Genomic DNA, 22,954 nt, shown 5'->3' with positions numbered 1-22,954 from the left:
TGTAACACAGACTAAAACTCTAGCCCCTTGGTTAGTCACGTAATAAAGAAACATTCTAGCATCCTAACATGATACCCCCCATTCCAATCATGACTCAGTCCCTGTATCTCAGAGCCCTGCCGTCTTCATAGTTTTTTAATGATCCACACAGTGAATACCTTTGCTTAGTCAGTAAACCACAAATAAACATCTTTCTGGTATTCTCACTTTGAGTCAAGATCCATTTAATGTTCACAGCTCTTTTCTGGAATTTGGCTTAAATTTCTGGCAGCTCCTTTTTGATGTATTGCTGCAACCGTTTTTGAATTATCTTCAGCAAAACTTTACTGAATGATATTACATGTGGCCTTAATGATATTGTTTGATGATTTCCACATTCTGTTAGGTCACCTTGTTGTAAAATGGGCACAAATATGGATCTCTTTTCATCAGTTGGTCAGGAAGCTGCCTTCCAGATTTCTTAGTATAGATGAGTGAGTACCTCCAGCACTGTATTGGTTTGTTGAAGCATTTTAGTTGGTATTGTCAGTTCCAGGAGCCTTGTTTTTTGTCAGTGCTTTCATTGCATCTTTGACTTTTTCCTTCAGTAACATCATTTGTTGATGAACTCTCTTGAAATGACTGACTGTTGACCAATTCTTTTTGGTACAGTGTGCATTCCGTATTTTGCCCATTGTTGTTGTTAGGCACTGTTGAATTGGTTCCAGTTCATAGCAACCCTGTGTAGGGTTTCTGAAGAGTGACTGGTGGACTTCAACCCCACCAACCTTGAGGTTCAAACCAGTCTTGAAGTTAAGTACTTATCCTACAGCCTTCAATATTGTAACCCAAGGCTTGAATTTTTTCTTCAGTTTTTTTTTTTAAGCTTGAGAAATGGTGAGCTATGTTTTTCCTTTCAATTTTTTGATTCCAGGTTTTTGCATATTTCATTAAATTTGTTTCCTGGAGCTGCCACTTGACATTTCCTGTTCATCTCTTTTACTTCCTTATTTCCTCCATTCGCTTTGCTATGTTCAAAAGCAAGTTTCAGAGTTCCTTGACTGACATCATTTTTTTGTCTTTTCTTTCTCTCCAGTCTCTTTTTAGTGACATTTTTCTTTCTTCATGTAAATTGTTCTTGATGTCATCCCACAACTGTTGTGATTTTTGGTCATTAGTGTCCAGTGTATCAAATCTGTTTTTGAGATGCTCTCTAAATTCAGATCTGTTCAAAATCATATTTAGGTTCTCATGTACTTGTTTAAAATTTTCTTCACTTTAGTTTGAACTTGCTTGCATATAAGCGATTGATGGCCTGTTCCACAGTCGGCCCTTGGCCTTTTGACTGATGATATTGATATTCTCCATGGTCTCTTTCCACAGATGTAGTAATTATTGTTGAAAAAAGTTGTTGGTCTTGTAAAATTCTATTATGAGATCTCCAGCATTGTTTCTGTTACCAATACCATATTTTCCAACTAGCTTGTTTGTCTCTAACTTTTGCATTCCAATCACCAGTAATTAGCAGTGCATCTTGATTACATGTTTGAGCATTTTCAGATGAAAATTGGTTGTAGTTAGTGCTGAAGAGTAGTCAGTATTGATTCATAGTGACCCTGTATAGGGTTTCTGAGGAGCAACTTGTGGTTTGAACTGTAGACCTTGTAATTAGCAGCTCAGTGATTATCCTACAGCAGTACATCAGGACTCTGAAGAAGTTTAGCAAAGTTCTTCAGTTTCATCATCACTGGTTTTAGGAGTATAGTGGAGTTAACTGGTCTTCCTTGTAGGATATGGATAGTCTTATCAGACAGCATTGCACTTCATGATTGATCTTGAACTGTTCTTTTTGATGATGAATGCAATGTAATTCCTCTTCAATTTGTCATTCTCAGCATATTAAACCATATCAAAATGACTGTAACCAGTCCATTTCAGATCACTAATGCTGAGGATATCTATATTTATGCATTCGATTTCCTGTTTCATGTTCCTATTATTAAGGGATGTTTGCAGCAGTTTCTTCCCAATTTTGAGCTGTGCCAGGAAATGAAGGTCATGAAAGTTTACTCCATTCAAGTCATTAAGGTCAACTTTACTTTGAGAAGGCAGCTCTTCCACAGTTGTATTTTTAGAGTTGGTTCTGACCCTGTATACAGTTTCCAAGGGTTGGGTTTGCACTGCTGTGGTTAAAACAGTCCAGTGCTTATCCTACAGTGCCACACAACTTTAATTACAAAGAGGTCTTTTATGGAAGTTTTTCCCTATTTGATTTCTTGACTGCTGCTTGCAGATAAAATGAAACTTCATTTTTCCCCATTTATCATGATGTTTCTTATTGGTCCAGTTATGAAGGTTTTTCTTTTATTTGAGGTGTAATCTACACTGAAGGTTGTAGCTTTTGTGCTTCATTAGTAAGTGCTTCTTGTCTTATTTACTTTCAGCAAGCAAGGTTGTGTCATATGCATATCATAGACTTTTAATGAGTCTTCTAATCCTGATGCCTTGTTCTTCATATATAGCCCCACGTCTCATTATTTACGCAGCATAAAGACTGAATAAGTAAGATGAAAGGATACAACCTTGATGCACACTTTTCTGGTTTTAAACCAAATACTAACTCCTTGTTCTCTTTGAACGACTGCTTCTTTGGCTATGTACACGTGCTGCATGATCACAGTGAGGTATTCTGGAGTTCCCATTCTTTACAACTTGTTATAAAAAGAATAGTTTTTGCTGTTAAGTACCGTGGAGTTGGTTCCGACTCATTGTGATCAGGCTGTAAATCTTTGCGGGAGCAGAAAGCCTCATTTTTCTCCTGTGAATGGCTGGTAGTTTCGAACTGCTGACCTTGAGGTTAACTGCCCAATTCATAACCACTACTCTACCAGAGTTACACAGCAAAATATTCACCAATTCAACAAGTACAATTTAGTGACATTGACTGAATTCTTTTAGTTGTGTAACCATTATCAACCTCTTTAATCTGAGTTGTTCCTTGTTAACAGTAAACTCAGCACCACCTAAATGGCTGTTACCTGTTGATCTCATATCATATGGATAGTTCTTAAAAGAGCATAATGCTCAAGGCAGACTTTTTTGTTAAGCTAAACTGTTTTTGGGTTTTAGGACTTCAGATTATTTTCATTTATTACTTAAAGTTTGTCTAGGGCAAATAGTTATAGGGGCTTGTCTGCCTTTTATGACTTCTGAAAGTCTAGAATCCATGAAAATTTCTGTTCTGCAGTTTTTCCCTTTAATTAGGATTCTTCTGTGGACTCTGATCATCCAACCCAGTTCTTTTGTTTTCATGGCAAAGGAGGCAGGTGTTCATGGAGGCAGTTAGCCATATATTGCATATCCTCCTCCTGTTGCTGTCTCTTTTCCGTCCTCTTGTTGCTCCAGGTGGATGAAGACCAATTGTTGTGCCTTGGATGGCTACTTTACAAGCTTTTAAGTTACTAGGCACTGTGCAACTAACTTGTTAAGTACCGTCGAGTTGGTTCCAACCCATCGTGACACTGTATAGGGTTTCCAGGGAGCAACTGGTGAGCTTGAACCACTGACCTTGTAGTTAGTTCAAACTGACTGCAGCCCAGCACATTAACCCACAGCACCACACCAGGACTCTGCAAAATAACCAGTTGTATAACTTAACCTTTAATCAGTGCTATTTTTGCATCACCATTAACCCAAGTTTTCCTCCTCCCTCTCCTGCCCCTGGTAAGCACTAATATACTTCACTGTTGTTGTTAAGTGCCAACAAGTCAGTTCCGACCCATACCCTTTATAGTTCATTATATGAGGGGGCTTCAAAAGTTCATGGAAAAAATTCATGATCTGTTTGACACCTTTTTGTTTTGTGACGAGTGATTTGCAGAGTAGGTGATCCGTTTTACATTCATCAAATCATGTATTTGACTTCATTTCAATGATTTCAATTCCTAATGTAACATCACTTGTCCTACTTCTTCCCTGTGATTGTTTCTATTCCTCATTCCCCAACTTTTCTGAATTTTGTCCTTAGATAAATGCTGCTCTTATATGCATACTTCACTAGAGTTGTTATTTTCCTTGTAACTTAGCTGAAAATTGAGCCATGAGAGTAAGTTGTTTCAGATCTGAAGGGTGACCAAGGGTTATAGTCTCAGGTTTTGTCAGTCTTTTTCTGACTAATAATCTTGGTCTTTCCTACATTTTTAAGTTTTGTTTCACATTTTCTTCCACTCTACCCAAGGATCTTCTAATGTGATCCTTTTCAGAGCAGTTAGTAGTGGTAGTTGCCATGCACCTTCTAGTGCTTCTGGTCTCAGGGTCGTGAAGGCTGATATTCACGGATTCATTAGTCCATTGGGCTAATTGTTCCCAAGCATTTTCAGTCATTCCTTTTTCCTCCTCACAGGGGGAGGGACCGATAGTTGCCCCTTACTTAGGTGGCCTCTCATGAGCTTAAAAGATCCCAGTCACTACTCAGTAAAGTAGGGTGTAGTACATTGTTTTGTAGTCTATGTTAAGTCAGTTACCGTAGTGTCTCCTGAGACTATGGTCCGAAGCATCTAGACACAGCAACTCATTCCCTCAAGGTGTTTGGTAACGTTTAAAGAAGTTTTCATAGTTAGTTCCTTGTATGCTACATGAATGTTTGCAGCAAATGTAAAATTCCCAGGTACAAGTATCCTCTGTCAAGCCTTTTTAGCTTATATTAAGAGTTGAGTGAGAGTTTACAGAGCAGATCGTCAGTTTTACATTCAGTAATCATACACTTCATTTTATCACAATTATTGGAGTTCCATGTACCTTAGATCCTGGTGTGGCGTTGTGAGTTAATGTACTGGACTACAAAGTTGGTTTGAACCGCAAGGTTGGCCGTTCAAGTTCACCAGGCCTCTTATTGGAAACTCACCCTATACAGGGCCCTTATGAGTTGGAACAAACTAAGTGACACTTAACAACAACTGTGTACCATTAGTTAGCAGTATTTACATTTAATCACTTTAACTCTTCCACTTCTCCCTGTGTCTTCCATTGCCTTCATTTTACCTCTGCCAACCTCCCTCTTTTTTCTTTTCCCTATCACCCAAGTGAACACATGTCTACCTAGTGAATTACTCCCATTCTCTTTCAATACCATTTCCCGTAAACTTTGAAGCACCCTCATATATTTGTACCACATTCTGTTTTCAGTTTGTCTATTGATGAAGATTGACAGTAGGGAGAATACTAATCAGGGTGGACTACGTATTGCTCTCCACATTCCCCCCATATCCTGAGCCTTGACTACTCTATATGTTATGGTTCATCTTTTCTCCTCTTGTTTCCATAACAAGTACTTCATACACGTGAAGAGAGACTATAGCCTTACTTCCATCAAGTCAATTCAGAACTTAAAACAACCTGAGAGGACAGAGTAGAACTTCCCCCATAGGATTTCCAAGGTGTGGCGCTATGGGCTAATGTGTCAGACTGTAAAGTTGTTGGAACTGCAAGTTCAGTAGTTCAAGCTCACCAGCTGCTCCTTGGAAACCATATACAGGGTCGCTATGGGTTGGAATCGACTCAAAGTCACTTAACAAATGGAGCTCTGGTAGCGTAGTGGTTATGAATCAGGCTGCTAACCTCAGGGTCAGCAGTTTGAAACTACCAGCTGTTCCGCAGGGAAAAGATGAGGCTTTCTGCTCCTGTAAAGATTTACAGCCTTGGAAACCGTGTATACAGGGTCGCTATGAGTTGGAACTGACTCCACAGCACATAACAACAACAACGATAACAAATCTTTAGGGAAGCATACAGCATCATATTTCTCCTGAGGAGCTGGTTTTGAACCACTGTCCTTTGCGTTATCATCCCAATGCCTAACCAAAGCACCAACACAACAGCAATGGATAAAGTTTTCAATTTCCCCACATCTTTCCTACGGTCATTATTTTCTGCTTTGTTTTGATTTTTAATATCCTAGCTATCTTGGTAGGAGTGTAATGGTATCTCATTGTGGTTTTGGCTTGCACCTCTCTGATGTCTAGTGATGTTGAGACACAAATCTTTTCATGTGTTTGGTTGTTTAATTGTCCTCTGGCAAAATGTGTATTCAAAACCTGTACACATTTTATGATCTGTTTTTCTTTTATTGTCGAAGTTTAGGTTCTTGTTGGATGTATTGGTTTCTGAAGATGTTCGCCCAGGTTTGTCTTTGCACATTTTTGGTAAAGTCTTTTGATGAACAGAAGTTTATAATTTTTATGAGGTCTCATTTGTTTATCTTTTGCTGGTTTGTACTTTTATTATTATATTGGATATCCATTGGTGAAAGATAGGCCCAACAATATTGCTTCTGCTTATTCTGCTAAGAATTTTATGGGTTCCGTTTGCTCATTTAGTCCCTTAATCCATTTTGAATTTGTTTTTGTGTGAGTTCAGCATCCTGTTTAATTTTTATGTATGTTAAAATTGAATTTTCCCAGCTCCGTTTATTAAAGACTCTTGTTTTTTCTCCACCAAATAGACTTGGCACTCTTATCAAAAATCAGTTCACTGTAGATGTGTGGGTTTATTTCTGGGCTCTCAATTCTATTTCATTGGCAATGTGTCTGTTGTTATACCAGTACCAGGCTGTTTTGGTTACTGTTGCTGTACTGTTGTTTCTGTGTGGTATGTTTTAAAATCAGGATGTGTGAGCTCTTTACTTTGTTCTTCTCTTTCAGCAATTGTTTTAGCTATTTAGGGCCTCTTGTCTTTCCTTATAAAGTTTTTCTATTTCTTTGAAAAAGAGGGTTGAAAATTTAATTAGGATTTAATCAAATGTTAACAATATTAAGTCTTCCATCTAATAAACATGGAACATTTTCCCATTTAAGTCTCCTGTAATCACTTTTAGCAGTGTTTTATATTGCCATTGTATCAGTTCTTCATATTCCTGATCAGATTTCTATTTATTTATTCTCTTAGATGCTATTATAAGTGGAATTGTTTCCATAATATCCCTTTTAGATTTCTCATTGCTGCTATATGGAAATCCAGCTGATTTTTGTTTTCTTTGTGCTTTGTAACTGCAAAATTTCTTAATTAGCTGTAGAAGTTTTCTTGTGGATTTTGGGATTATTTAAATATTTAGAGGATGCGTTTTAAAGTTTAATTTTATAATTATGTACAATGTGAAGATATGTTTCCAAAGTAAAATCTATTAAAACAACCTTTATTTAGATTATATAGTCGTACTTAACCATTGTTACTGTTAAGTTGTTGAAATTGTTACATTTAAATTGTTTCTGCCTGTCCTTTTCCTGAGGAGCCCTGGTGTGGTGCCTTTAGTAGGATAAGCACTTGCATTTAGCAGTTCAAACACACCAGTTACTCTACGGAAAAAAGATGAGGCCTTCTGCTCCAGTAAAGATTTACAGCCTTGGAAACTCTAACCAGGGTCACTGACTTGATGGCAGTTTTGTGGGTTGGTACTTTTAAGGCAGTTCTCTATTCCCCAAACTTCTGCTTTATGTATTTTTAATTTTGATGTGACAACTTATCAAATGTGTATTTCATTGAGTGTTTTTACTTCAGATCTTTTATTCTGGTGAATATCTTTCTCATTTTTATTTGAAATTCAGTTGTCACTAGTTAAGATATTCTTGTGTGTTCCCCTAGTTTTGTAAATATTATTCCCATTATTCTTCAACAGCATGGAATGCCAAAAGCTGTTTTCCTCTTCAATTAAGTCACCATTTTAGATGACTTCATTTTCCTGTCTACATCTACACCTGACCCTGATATTCTGAGTGTTTGCTTTAATTCAAGTTCATTCGTGCCACCTGTGTGCTGTGGCGGTGGTCAGCTTCTCTCAGGCAGCATCACATAAGTGTTTCTTGTGATAAGAATACCCTATGCTTTTCCAGGTCAGCTTTTTAGCTCATGGATATTACTGTTTTCGTGAGATTGAAGGTAGTATTATTGATTGTTACTTGTATGTTACAACACCTTTTTTTGTTTTTTTAAAATCTGTTAGCCTTTTTCATGATTTTCCTAGATTTACGTGGTATCTGTAAACCTTTTACTATCTTAAATGGTATTTTATTGTTTTTACTACTGTGTGGTTATCTTCAATGTAAGGCTTTCCTTTTCCATTTCTAGGTGCTATAAAGCTTGTTTTCATGGTTTTTTGTTGTTGTTGTTGTTGTTATGTTGTCTTTGAATGTGTGATTTGCTGTTTTGAGGACTTTTCCCCTTTAAAAAAGAAAAGCAATTCCTATAATTTCTGTGATACTATAGAGTACAATTTGTTTGATCTTTTTATGTGTATATTTTCGTAAGAAATGGTGACATATGTTTTTTACCTATCTTGTTAGTGTCTTTACTGTGTTTTACAGTCTCTTTAAAACAGGTTTCATGATGATTCTTTACAGTGTTGCCCATCTTTGAATGGCCCAGTGATTTACTCATATATCAACAGTGTTGGGGGCTGCTTGAGCAGGGGTTGTGAAGGTTTTGGGGTAGCCTACTACTTCTGTTTTCAGATTTGATGATAGTTGCCTCCTCTTTCCTCATTCTGCTTCTATTCCAGCACTCTCCTTTACTATACGGTTGGCTCACAGATATTAAAAGTAGCATCTTGAGCTTGTTGTTAGTGCTATTGAGTCAGTTCTGACTTGCAGCCATCCTGTAGAGAGTTCCCAAGGAGTGACTAGTGAGTTCATAGTTCAGTGCCACACCAGGACTTATCTTGAGCTTAGCTTACTCATTTTTAGTTCTATTTGCCTTTTTTTGGGGGGGGGGGCCCAATTTCCATATTTTTGATTTGACACTCTAAATGGACAGTTTTTCATGATTCATCTGTGCTCTAGATCTCATTTTGAACATACACATGTTTGGGACATTTATCAGTCCCCAATAGGAGTCTGTTAGCTGAGGTGATGAGAATGAGCTTTCCCAGAACTCTCTTGACCACTCCTCAAGGCAAAATGTTTCATTGAAAATGGAAGTAAAAAATGGCTTTTTGTAGTTTGTGTGGCTGGAATAGAAAAGTTCTCTTCTTACCTTTTACTTAGGCATATGAACTTTTTGTTCTTACATTAATGCTTTTACTGTTGAAAGTAACTGCTTATATTTGCTACAAAATTTTATATTTTCAGGTTCTTTCCATTAAACTGCTTTGAATAGATGCCTTGTTTTTATAATGTAACCCAAACTATTCAGGCAATACATGGGAATCTTGAATATTTTTAAGGGGTAGAATGTGTTGTTGTCATTGTTAGTGCCATCAAGTTGATTCCAACTCATAGTGACCCTGTACAGGGTTTTCAAGGAGTAGCTGGTGGGTTTGAACTGCCGATCTTGTGGTTAACAGCCCCAGTGCTTAGATCCTTCAGTACCACACCAGGACTCCACAATGTTTTACAACTTTAAAAAATATGGGCTGCTCCATTTTTTTTTTTTTGTATGAGGCATTGTATACAAGGTGCTTCAAAAAGTTAGTGGAAAGATAAGATTAAAAGAAAATGAAAAATTTCCACAAAATTTTTGAAGCTTTCTCATATATTTAGGTAGACTTCTAGTTATCTAGTTTTTAAACTTGTAAGCATTGTCATGTAGTGAGTGACTGTTTTCAGTTGGCAAAAATAAAACAGATCTTGTACTTTGTATAAAACTTGGGCATTTCGAGACCTTTGGGATCATCATGTAGGTCAAATTTTACATATTTTTGTCTTTCAATCATTTTGCACTTAGAAAAAGATCTCTGTTTTGAAGCTGCTTTTATGAGCTAGGAGTGAAGCCTCAAGTCTTCAGATAATTGGCTGCCATAACATTACTAGATCCAGAGAAAGGTCTCAAAGGGTATTATGGAGGATTCCATTATTTCTGGTAGTGCAAATTAGAATATCACTCATTGCCATCTGGACAACCCTATTAGGAATGTGCTAAGGTCAGACTTTTCGGGTTATCTTTCATGCAACCATCTTTCGACTAAATTAAGCTTTTAACCCTCCATTTTATGCGTTCTCTGGACTAGATTGGTGGGTTATATGTCATCGAATTGATTCCGACTCTTAGTGACCCTGTATAGAGTTTCTGAGGCTATAAATCTTTTTAGGAACAGAAAGCCTCATCTTTTCCCTGTGGATCTGCTGGTGCGTTAGCAGCCCAACATGTAACCCACTAGTCTTCCAGAGCTTCTTTTAAATGCTGTTGAGTCTGTTTAGACTCACAGCAACCTTGTATTGGGTTTGAACCACTGACCTTGTGGTTAGTAGTCCAGTGCTTGTTTTACAGTGCCACAGTAGGCCACACAGTGCTGTGTTTTTCAAATTATTCCACATACCATCTTGAGTTTTCAGAATTTCTACTATAATAGGCATATTATTTGTTAATGACTACTTTGGACATAGTATTAGGAGGGACCAGTCCCTAGGGAAGGATGGCATGCTTGGTAAAGTGTAGGGTCCGTGAAAAAGAAGACTTACGAGATTGACACAGTGACAGCAGCAGTAGCCGTAAGTGTAGCACCAGTTGTGAGGTTGGCGCAGGACTGGGCTGTTCTGTTCTGTGTGCATAAGGTTGCCGTGAGTTGGTACTCATTCAACGGTAACACAGTTAAAAATTTCTTTTTGTTGTTGTTAAGTGCCGTCAGGTCGGTTCCGACCCATAGCGATCCTGTATAGGGTTTCTGAGGAGCAGCTGGTGAGCTTGAACTGCCGACTTTGCAGTTCAAACAGCTTTGCAGTCTGGCGCATTAACCAACTACAGCCATAAATCAGAGCACTATGGAAGTACTATAAAATGCCTTTGGTATAGTTAACTATATTTTAAAATACAGCATGGAGATTTTGCTATGAGTTCTAAGGTAGTTGTGTAAAACTGCATTATTTTACTGGTCTACTTGCCCAGCTGGTACATGTTTTTGGAGTGTGTGAGAGAGAAAATGTATAGGGCATAATTTTGTGGGGCTAAATATAATATTTCATCATCATTGCATTCCACTTGAAATACCAATTGAGTTAAAGAAAATTCCAAACAAAACAGAGACACTCTACGGGGCAGCATGGTGTCTGTCATGAAAGGACTAATCCATTCACCCAGCAGCCGTAAAACATGCTATCTTGTTGTTGTACTACCACTAGCAAGTTAAGTTATAATGTTGCAACAGTTATTATAACCTTGTGTGTGTATTTGACATTATCTGTAATATTGTTAGTCCTTGTTTGCTTCACAGGGTTGTTGTGAAGATAGTGTCTGTGATAGTAATTGAAAGCTATAAAACATTATGATGACAGGGCTCTGGGATACAGGGATCTAAGTATAGCTTGAAGAGGGTAAATAATACTAAAATCATTGACTGCCTTATGAATATTAGTTTCCCTTGCCTACTATTGTAAAATAGACACTTGAGTGGTATAGAAAGGAATGTTGGGAAGCATGATTAGAGAAAACTTGTAAGCCCGTCTTCAGCCTATAACTGATTGGAATACCTCAAAGGGGTTCTACAACTTGCCCAGTGAAATAGGCCTTGTACAAAGCCTTTACAGAGTATAGGACCTTAGGTGGAATCCTGAGTCCCATCCACAACCTTGTGAGATGAGACATTCCCACTAGAAAGGACAAGCAGACTGGAACAGCTACAGTGACAGAAGACACATCTTCATGATGAACCTGACCTATACTCAGAGCAGTAGTTACTCTAAATACCAACAGAGAGGGAAAGTGTTCAAATCAAGTATCAGTGCTATCCGTTCTGTGCACAGGGTAGATAGGGATGGGCAACTTAGACACTGGCTACCTAAAATGAGGGGGCAGTAAAGGCACGAAGTGACTGGCTTACAAGGTTTCAAGAAGGAGCTTAGTTAAGAGTGTGGGGGGAAAGAAAGAGTCCCCACTGAATAGCTATCATCTTGTCTAGATGGGTCTGGTGAAAGGAGATGGGGATAAGATTCGTAAGATTCAGTAGTGAATAACTGTTATCATGACTAATCGCGACTGTCACAATTGTAAAGGTAGAAATTTTGTAACAAAAAAAAGGGGAGTGATTAATCTTATGGTCCAGAAGCGGAGGACCGACCCTGGGACCATCAAGAGAGGAACACACGAATAGAATGTGGGACCTTATCCAGAGATGGGGGCATGGAGGACTCTAGATTCATCAACTAAGAAGAGAAGGACTAAGAACTGGTGGCCAGGAGCAGACTTGCAGAATGTGCCCTTTGGAGATATAATTTATTATATATGCCTGAGTGGGGTTTTTTGTTTGTGTGTTAAAAAAAAAGAAAAAAAAGAAAAAAAAAGCTAAAGTGGATAAAGAGAAATACTCTTAACTGATGGTATATGGAGGGGATTGTAATCAATGTAATGAAACAAGTTATATGAAGTGTTGAATGTGAAACTGATGATGTGCCCTGTAAACTTTCACTCAATCCACAATAAAAACCTTAAATAAAAAAAACAACAACAACATTATGATGAATGTAAAGGATAAAAGGAGATGTTAGCAAATATTTGCAGACTCCTAGTTGAACAAACACTATGAGTCCTGGTGTGGCTCTGTAGCATAAGCATAGTACCGCTAACCAAAAGGTGGGTGGTTCAAACCCACTAGCTGCTCCTGGGAAACCCTATACAGGGTCACTCTGAGTTGGAACCATCTCTAAGGCCCTTGACACCAAGTTAAACACTGGGAACATTTTTTTTTTCTTTAGCATTTGCCAGTCCAAGGGAGTATCTACTTTCCTTTTGTTAGATTGATACAGTGTTTTTGTTAAGTGCTGTCCAGTTAATTCCAACTCATAGTGATCCTCTGTAGGGTTTCTGAGGAGCAAGTAGTAGGTTTGAACCACTGACCTTGTGGTTAGCAGCAGTCCAGTGCTTGTCCTACATTTGTCCCTTGTTATCCAGTGGGGATTAGTTACAGGACAGCCTCCAGGACATGAAGGGGTAGACTGTACAAGGAAAACAATTCCATTCTGTCTTTCCTTCCCCTCCCCCCCCCAACTTGTTACATTTTGGGGTACTTTATTGAATTGCAATAACTAACTAACTAACTAACTAACTAACTAACTAACTAACTAACTAACTAACTAACTAACACACTAACAAAAATCAGTTGCAACATCAGAAAAACGGAAATGTATCTTAATTTTCATTTGAGAATTAAAGTTGCTCAGTAACTACTGAGATGTTCCTAGTTGAGCAGAATTCTCGTGGTATGTGGAAAGTTGGAGCAGGGCACACTGACATGGGGAACCAGAGGTTGGAAGTGGCATCTTTTGAGACCCTTGTGGTTCAAAGTGACTTTGTGGTCCCATCAGCATTGTTGGTCATCCTTGCCGTGTTATCAGTACATGGTAACTCCCATCTGCTCTGATGTTTGATGGCTTTGTGTTTGCTACATACTCTTTTTCCCTTTTGTGGATAATTTCATGTTGATTCCCATTTTCCTCAGAGCCCATATTCTCATTCAAATCACTCCATTCACATAACAACACCAATAAGGTCAAGTAGAAAGTTGTTTCCGGCATAATGTATCAATATACTCATGACGGATAGAGACTTGAGAGGAAGTAGAAATCTTTGATAATGGAAGTGCATTTGAGTTGTTTTTGTTTGTCATTAGTGGAGTGGTGGTTGCAGTTCTTTGTCCTCAAGCTGACATCTTAGCTCTTCAACACTTTAAAAAGTTCCTGTGCAGCAGATTTGCCTAATGCAGTACATCCTTTGATATCTTGACTGCTGCTTCCATAAGTGTTGATAGTTGATCCAAGAAGAATGAAGTCTTGACAACTTCAATCTTTTCTCCATTGATAAGACTGTTGTTTATTGGTCCAGTGGTGAGGATTTTTGTTTTTTTCAAATTGAAATGTAATCCATATGGAACGCAGTGCTCTTTGATCTTCATCCTCCATTCTCTTTTGATTTTCTGCAACCTTTTTGAAGATCCCCATATGTTTACATAAATAATATCTTACCTTTGATTATCTGTGACCTTTTTTCTGTTTTTCAAACAAGTGCTTTCCTGTTTTGGGGCCTTTGATTTTCCTTCTGCCAGGAATGCGCTTCCTCCTTCCATTCTTAACTAAGGTTATCTACTCACTATGTTTGTCTCAACTCCTGTGGGATGGCCTCTGTGAGCCTGTCATGCCATCACATAGCCTTATGTTTTTTGTTTGTTTTGTTTTTAATTTAATCAACAGACAGTGTAATCAGAAATTATCTTCGTATATATTATATGGGATAGTGCAAACATCTATCTTACCTAGCTCCCATTTTTTCTTGCATGGCAAAACAGAAACAAAAATTAAATTCAGTTAACTTAGCCAGCTGTCACGTAATTGTTGTTGTTGTTAAGTACTATGGAGTTGGTTCTGACTTATAGTGACCCTGCACAGGGTTTCCAAGGCTGCAAATTTTTATGGGAGCAGAAAGCCTCAGCTTTCTCCAGAGGAACAGCTGGTAGTTTCAAACTGCCGACCTTGAGGTTAGCAGCCCGATTCATAACCACTACCCTACCAGAGCTCCCTGTCACATAATTAGCACGATACAATACAAAGATTGTAGACATTGGAGTTGAACTATGAATCTCGAAACAGATTCTCAGTTCTTAGGTGATTGGATCTTAGGCTCATGAAATTGTGTTTGGTGCCTATATCTTCACCTATAAAATGGGGGTCTTTCTTGGCACGACTGTTGAAGGTGAGATCAAGGAATCTCCGTACAATATCTATTCCAAAGTAGGTATTTAATATTATTTATAATATCTAATGTTACATGTTGTGGAGTCAGTTCTGACTCATAGTGACCCTGTATAGGGTTTCTGAGACTATAAATCTTTACGGGAGCAGAAAACCTCATCTTTCTTCCCCAGAACAGCTGGTAGTTTCAAACAGCTGACCCTGTGGTTAGCAGCCCGATCCGTAACCACTGCGCTACCAGAGCTCCTTATTATATATATATATATATGTAAACTAAATGTAACTAAAATGTAGCGTTTAATAAATATTTATTCTGCACATGTATTATGCTAAGTTCCTTTGTAGACTAGGTATGTAGACGTTGACATAACCACACTGATCGCCTCTCCGCATGCAATTAATCGTCAAGTGAGGGAAACAAGATAAATAGAAATCTGTTCAGTGGTAAGAAGTGCTATAGAGAAAGATGTAAAGTAAGGTGGGACAGGTGATGTTGCCATTTTAGGGAGGGTAGTCACCAGAGGAACCCTGGTGTGGTGCTGTAGGATAAGAACTGGACTGCTAACCCAAAGTTTGGCAGTTCATATCCCCCAAATCCTCCTCAGAAACCTTATACAGGGTTGCTATGAGTTGGAACTGACTCAGTGGCACTTAACAACAACAACTAAGTCATCAAAAGCCTCATGGATAAGATGACTTTACAGCAGAAACCTAAAGGAAATAAGGACAAAACGTGTAGATATATCTGGGATTTTGTAGTCGGAAGGAATAACAGCTATGAACATTGGTAGTAATTTTGAGGAACAGTGAGGAACAAACTTATAAAGCTCAGAGAGTCAGTATCTGAAGCATCGAGTTCAGAAGCAGGGGGGTGGCCAATGCACTTAATGCCATGTCAGAGAACATTGTAGGCTATATTTTATAGTACAAAAGTATGCCTTTGTAAATTTAGTTTGTTACACAATTGTTGTCTTAAAACTTATTTTAAAAAAAAAATTGTAACTCCACTACACGTCGTTTAATGCTGCATGGTGTTTTCTGTGTAAAGTTGACTAAAATGCACAGGGTTATTTATTTGGGTAATTACTGGTAGCTTTTCTTTTTCCTCTGTCCTTGCTAGTGACTCTAAGAAACATCTAAAAACTAATAATGCCATATTGGTACTTCTATCTCAGTAATTCCTATACTCATTTCATTATGAAGATTTAACTTGAGATTTTGTCTTAGCGTTCATTCTTCCCTCCACATTAATATATTGACTTGCAAATTTATAATTTTGGTCTTCTCTCTTTTTTAAGATTGTAAATCGGCACGGTCCTGAGGCAGACAGGCATTTATTACGCTGCCTATTTTCGCATGTGGATTTCAGTGGCGATGGTAAAAGCAGTGGCAAAGATTTCCATCAGGTACTGGGGCTTACAGAGTTTATCTCCACTTAACTTTCTTTGCTCAGTAAATTGTATTTTGGACATAGTATTTGTAGCAAATACTAGAGCAATACAAAGAGCACCCAGAAATAATCTTAGCTGAATGGTTAAAGGTGTTCTTGGACTTCTTTCTGTGCTTCCTTTCTCCTGCCTGACTGCTCTTACATCTCCCTACAGTTCAGGCTTCAAGAGCTGGGGGTGTGACCTGCCTAACAAGTAAATCAGGCAGAGGGGATATCATGTCTTGGATTGAGCCTCTTTGACTTGATTTTCAATCTGCTGACTTTTCTTAGGAAACTGTCCTATTAGTATTCTTATTAGGCATTAGTTTGTGCAGGTTTTCTTTTAAAGTCCTTTAAGAAAGGAACTTTTAAAAGAGCTAGTTTTATTATGTAAAAACATGCAGTATTACATCACACTTTATTTTTTGAGCACATTATTTTTATTTGCACAAGTTGGCTGTGTCAGTGCTAATGAAAATGCTTTTTTTTTTTTTTTATTTTTGAAGACTCAGTTTCTGATTCAGGAGTGTGCATCCCTGATTACAAAGCCAAATTTTATCTCGACGCTGTCCTATGCCATTGATAATCCATTACACTACCAGAAGGTTGGTATTTGTTTCTTGTATTCTCAGAGGTTTTAAAAATATGATCTAATAGGCTTTCTAAAGAGGCCCTCACCCTCAGTCTCATGTCATGAGACATAGTGTCTGCATTTTATAATGTGTCATGTCTTAAATTTAAAAATTTCAAGTAGTTACTGTTCATAACTAATAGACTTTTGGCTGCAACCAGCTTCTGTGAAGGAAGCGTCATTACTGTAAAACATTGTGTTAGTTTATAGGATGCCAGGCTACAGTTCTTAGAAATGCTGCATTCTTTCTATAAACACATTGTAGTTCATTAGGCAAACCAGATGCCTTTTAAGCCGGTTTGAAAACTAGTAAGTTAGTAAGTTCTTGTTTTAAAATCAAGTTTGGTTTGTTTCAGAGTTTAAAGCCTACACCCCACTTATTTGCCCAACTGAGTAAAGTTCTCAAGTTAAGCAAAGTGCAAGAGGTAAGTGATTTAGAAAGGAGGAGGAGTCAAATTGGGATTAAAAAACAGCCCTTGGAGTTTTTAGTCACTCTAACCCTTCTTGTTTCAGGTAATTTTTGGCCTTGCCCTCTTGAATTCTGCCAGCTTGGATCTCAGAGGTTTTGGTACGCTTCCTTTTTCCTAAAAATTCTGTAGTTGACACACCTCACCTGTAGCTCAGTTTTCAGCCAAGTAATAATAGATAGGCATATGGGGGAACACAACAACACTAGTGAGGTACGTGCACCATAGAATGGACAGCCATTCAAGATCAAAAGGGTAGCATTTGTCCAAAGACAAAATTCTGAAGGATTGAAAAAGGAGGAATGGAAACAAGAGGCACGGGATGAAGAAGGATGAGTGATGGTGCATTGAGGGGACCTTAGTCATAGAGATGAAATGAAGTGCTTGTTTTGTGGAGGGTACAACTGATGATTTGCTCTGTAAACCTTCGTTGAATCTACTATAGAAAGTTAAAACAGTGCGATACTGAAGTGAGACTAAAATCAGCTTGGAATCTTTGAGACTTCGTAGTTTAGAAATTAAGATGGATTTTTTTTATTAAGTAAAAAGATGGATTTTTTTGGTGTCTTTAAAGGTTTACCTTTTAAAAATGCCAACTAGAAGTATGAAGCATTAATTTAAAACAGTGATTTGGGAATGAGAAGGATGTGTAGATAATTTTATTTCTAGAATAGGTATATTTTGATGGTATGTGACTTTTTACTCATGGTATGGAAATATTACTGAATTTTGATTTGCCTGATTTTCAGCTGCCCAGTTTATCAAACAGAAGCTTCCAGATCTTCTGCGTTCTTACATTGACGCAGACGTCAGTGGAAATCAAGAAGGTGGCTTCCAAGATATAGCAATAGAGGTGCTGCACCTCCTCCTCTCCCATCTCCTCTTTGGGCAGAAGGGCGCCTTTGGAGTTGGACAGGAGCAGATAGACGCTTTTCTTAAGACGCTGCGCAGAGGTATGGGAGTGCTTGCAGGCTATAAAATGATTTCTGTGGGTGATGGCTGTTAAGTGCCATTGAGTTGGAACTCTACCCATAGTGACCATGTATAGGGTTTCCAAGGAGTGACTGATATGCTTGAACTGTTGACCTTCGGTTCAAACCAACTTTGCAGTCCAGCACATTAACCCACAGCGCCGCACCAGGACTCCTCTTTGGGTAATTAAACACATGTATAAAGTAAAGGTACTAGGACAAGCAGACCAACCTGGAGTGGCTAGAAGAACAGAAGATACTTCTTTGAAACAAAGACCTACAGGAAAAATATAAAACAACATAGGCAGACCGACAGTTACTACGAGAACAAGCAACATGCTTGCCCAGGAAACATCTTGGCAAGTGGTTGCGTCCCCTCAGTGCAAACCCCCTTCCAAGACTAAGACCCAATGGGAATACACGCGGTGATTGTTGACCACGCTTGACACCGATAGGGGAAGTGAGGGAAAACCAGCAACGAAGCGGTGAGCTAAGCCCTACAACATTCAATAGACTTCTGTGAACCCGGGTGAAGCCCTGGTTGGCCAGCAGTGTGGCAAGACCTGGGAAATCTTGGGCCTAGAGTCAGTGACTTAGTCACAGAGGACTAGAGTGGAGAGTGAAGCGTCCAGCTGATAAGACGAGAGGGCATATGCATAAGAACACCCACACTTGCAGAAATACCAGCTTGCCCTGGCTTTAGTGACTGGATGATCAGAGCGCTACCAGAAATAAAAAGAAGAGAGAAAAAAAAAAAGTATTCTCATACAATTTGATGAACTTGACCTACACCTATGGAAGCAATAGCTCAAAAGAGGGAATAAATCCTCACAGCAAGAATCATTCCTACCCCTCCACACGCAGAGTAGACAGGGATGGACAACTTGGACATTGGCTACCCAAAATGGGGGGCAGGGGGCTACAAAGGCAAGAAGTGACTGGCTTACAAGCTTTCTAGGGGGAACCTAGATCCAGAGGGCCTGGAGGAAGGTAGAATCTCCAGTGAGTAGCATTCAGTCTGACTAGGCGGGGCTGATGCAATGAAATGCAGAAGGGTCTCCCTTGATACAATAGTGAATAATTGTTATCAGGACTGATTGTGAGGATTGGAAATGTAAAGGTAGACGTTTTATAGCAAGGAGGGGAGAAATTAACTTTTCAGTCTAGGAGCACAAGTTCCTAGGACCATCAAGGGAGAAGAGCAGAGAGCGGGACCCTACCCAGAGAAGCAGTGATGCTTGAAATGGAGCCAGAGATGATGACATGGAGCGATGGAGCAGCTGGAAACTTTAGATCCAGAGAGGGAAAGTGACGGTGTACTGAAGACCTGGGGGGCATGGGGAAAGGATTGCATGGAGGGGATTGTAACCATAGCAATGAGATGATATACGATAGAATGAATGTAAAACTAATGTTCTCCCATGTAAACTATCACATAATTCACAATAAAATGCTAAAAAAAAACCATGTGATATCAAAAAAAAAAAAAAAAGTAAAGGTACTCCTTGGAAACACTGCACTCAAGGGCACATAACAATGATATTTTTGTAGAGAGTATTTTAAAATGTGAGTGATAAAGCCGTGTTATAGTACTCTTGGTATATTCCTGAGTAGTTGCCACCCCTCACCCCCATCCCGACTAAATTATAACATGTTTGTGTTGAAGTATCCCTGTTGCCCCCTTTGGAATTGGCTGTGGTCATGCTAAGGTAGCAACTGGCTTAAATGTTGCCATTCTTTGTTTTTCTGATCCTTCTTTTAGCATTCTGAGATTAGTTTTTCCCCTCTGGTGTGGTGCGGTAGGATATGTACTGGACTGTTAACCACAAGGTCAGTGGTTCAAATCCACCTGTTGCTCCTCGGAAACCCTATATAGGGTCACTGTGAGTCGGAACCTACTTTCAACAATTTATAATAAAGCTGACACAGTAGATTAAGTGTTGGTTTGTAAACCCACTATCCACTCTATGAGAGAAAGATGAAGCAGTCTGCTTCTTAAAAAAAAAATTACAGCCTCACAGTCTTAGAAACCCTGTGGAGCAGTTCGCCTCAGTCCTATAATGTTGTGTGATTCTGACATGGCTCAGTGTCAGCAAATGAATGCTTATGTTGTTTAATTTTTAAACCTCATTAACATTTTCAGTGATAAGGACATTTCTTATTTTTCATTGATATGACTGGGCTTTCAGACCCTGTCTCTGTTACCTTTTTTTTGGTGAGAATCCTTAGTTAGCCTTTTGTAGGGTTTCCAGAGGAGTCCTGGTATGTGTGGCACTGTAGACTAAGCAGTGATCAAGTAACCACAAGGTTGGCAGTCACACCCAACAGCATCTCCTTGGAAACCCTATACAGGGTTGCTATGAGTTGAACCCTACTCCATAGCTCTTAACAACAGGGTTTCCAAGGACCAGCTGGTGGATTTGAACTGCCAACCTTGTGGTTTTCAGTCCAGTGTTGATCCTACAGCGCCATACCAAGAATCCTTATAGTAATAAGGAGGATGTGAATTGATCTTCAGATACCAGAATCCCCATTGTAAAATTAAGAAGTATGCTCATAAGAAATTTTTGTGATGTGAAAATATTTAAATTGGGCTATTAAAGGTCAGAAAACATTAAGCTCTGATTTGACTCTGAAGTTGTAAAGAATCAGGTTTGAGGGATAATCTCCATTGCAGTTACAATCTGTTCTTTTTTCTCAGATTTTCCCCAGGAACGCTGTCCTGTGGTGCTTGCACCACTTTTATACTCTGAAAAACGGGACATTCTAATGGACAGGGTCTTGCCTGATTCTGGAGGGGTAGCCAAAACCATGATGGAGAGCTCTCTGGCTGATTTCATGCAAGAAGTAGGCTATGGCTTTTGTGCAAGGTTAGTACTCAGATATATAGTAAACATTTGTTTACTCTTGTGCTGTCAGATTCCTTAATGTTGCCTTTGCCTTTAAAAAAATGTTTTTGCTCTAAAACATGTTTCATATGCTAGTTTTGCTGACTAAATTCCTACCCTCTACCCACCCATTTTCTTAAATTTAGGAATCAAGAGAAGAGCAGGATACTTTTCAGGGAAGAAAGTCATTATGAAACTTTTATCACTTTCCTTTTAATGTAACAAATTTTCTGTTTTCCCTGCAAGTCTCTCACTATGTTTTCATCTCCTAATTCTTTGTAGCCCTGTCTGTTGCATGTTTTTTGTTTTTTTTTTTTTTTTTACCTGCCAGGGACACCAAAGAAGAGTTTCACCATATTGGTAGCACTTATGACTATGATATAATGCATTATTAATATTTTTCTGAGAATAAATTATCAAGGACATTAATGTGCTAGGTTTTGACTTTTAAGTGTAACTTTTTAATGTTTTAAAAACACTTAATACCAACCACATTTCGACTTAGATTTGAAATAGTTTAATTTGTGTGCCTGACATAAAGTTTGTTTCAATAAACGTCAAGATGTGACATGAAAACATTTGACTGCACTTTTTTTTTATACATACCAGAAAAATCAAAACTCATCTCAAATGTCATTGTCTTGTAAATTCATACTGAATATTGTTGCAGATAGTTTTGTGTTTTGTGGAAGAAATCATTGCCTTTTTGATTCAGTTTCTTCCACTGCTTCTTTTAAATGTTTTACATTTCTTATTAAGTGATTTTTACATCGGTAAATTACAGAGCCCTGGTATGGCAGGACTGAATTGCCAACCACAAGGTCGGTAGTTCAAACCCACCAGCTGCTCCTTGGAAACCCTATACAGGGTTGCTGTGAATTGGATCCAACTCCATGACACTTAACAACTACAACAAGTTTTGCAAAAGAAGCCTATCACTCTCCCTCTATTAGTAAAACTAGGGATTTCATACAGGAGCTCATGTTATACTAGCATTTCTTAACTTTAGTATTGACTATATGGTAGCAGTTTCCTGAAGTTCTATGTTTGTTACAGTATTGAAGAATGTCGCAATATAATCATGCAGTTTGGTGTTCGGGAGGTCACAGCTGCCCAGGTTGCAAGGGTTTTGGGGATGATGGCTCGAACTCATTCAGGATTAACAGATGGTATTCCATTACAGGTCAGTACAAAGAATTCAGATGTTAAGTGAATTGATATCTTATGTTCTTTATTTCCTTTATTACATTAAAGTTGATTGTTTTAACAACCAGAGTGAAACACAGTTAGTGTTGGGGTTTGTTAAGACTCCATTTTTCTTTCTATAGAGCATCTCTGCTCCTGGCAGTGGGATTTGGAGTGACGGGAAAGATAAAAGTGATGGAGCACAGGCACATACCTGGAATGTCGAAGTCTTGATTGATGTTCTGAAAGAACTGGTGAGCATATGTGTTCATGCCTTTTGAGTCAGTATTTTATTATGATGAAGCCAAAGAAAGCAAATTCTTAATGAGTAATCATGTTCAGCTGAGTAAGAATAGTAATGCTTTGTCATTCCCCAACTTTATTGACTCAAAAAGGAATAAATTGTCTGAGATAATTTTGTTCTAGAAATGTATATAGTCAACTTTGAATTACCTAAAATATATTAATAAAACAAAAGGATGCAGTTTTTAGACATCCATTAAAAGGAAATAATGAAATTGAATCAGTGGGAGAATAATGGAGACTAGATAAAATATTTTATCAGTTTTGTTCATAAAATATCAAGAAACTCTATGTTAAGAGTAAAGAGCATTTATATACATATAGAACATTCTTTCATCATGTGTTCAGATTATGAATCCTGTTTCTTGCCTTCAGTTTTTCATGATTGCAGCTTATTGGTATAGTCTCCTTATAGAGACTCCTTACTGCTCCCAACATCAT

General features: G+C 38.3%; 1 protein-coding gene across 1 annotated transcript in view; it reads left to right on the top strand.

The window, feature by feature from the left end:
* The window catches only part of CNOT1 (CCR4-NOT transcription complex, subunit 1), a 135,791-nt gene that overhangs the window by 41,289 nt on the left and 71,548 nt on the right, over nucleotides 1–22,954 (top strand). Inside the window, exons 3-10 of the mRNA XM_006863578.1 lie at nucleotides 15,938–16,045; nucleotides 16,575–16,673; nucleotides 17,056–17,124; nucleotides 17,213–17,267; nucleotides 17,916–18,119; nucleotides 20,839–21,007; nucleotides 22,082–22,208; nucleotides 22,354–22,464. Of these exons, the coding sequence (XP_006863640.1) occupies nucleotides 15,938–16,045; nucleotides 16,575–16,673; nucleotides 17,056–17,124; nucleotides 17,213–17,267; nucleotides 17,916–18,119; nucleotides 20,839–21,007; nucleotides 22,082–22,208; nucleotides 22,354–22,464 (942 nt within the window). The remainder of the gene's footprint in view (nucleotides 1–15,937; nucleotides 16,046–16,574; nucleotides 16,674–17,055; nucleotides 17,125–17,212; nucleotides 17,268–17,915; nucleotides 18,120–20,838; nucleotides 21,008–22,081; nucleotides 22,209–22,353; nucleotides 22,465–22,954) is intronic.

Source organism: Chrysochloris asiatica, unplaced genomic scaffold, assembly GCF_000296735.1.
Source record: "Chrysochloris asiatica unplaced genomic scaffold, ChrAsi1.0 scaffold00055, whole genome shotgun sequence".
Taxonomy (NCBI): Eukaryota; Metazoa; Chordata; class Mammalia; order Afrosoricida; family Chrysochloridae; genus Chrysochloris; species Chrysochloris asiatica.
Note: the sequence above shows the minus strand (reverse complement) of the source record. Positions and strands in the feature narration are given on the sequence as shown.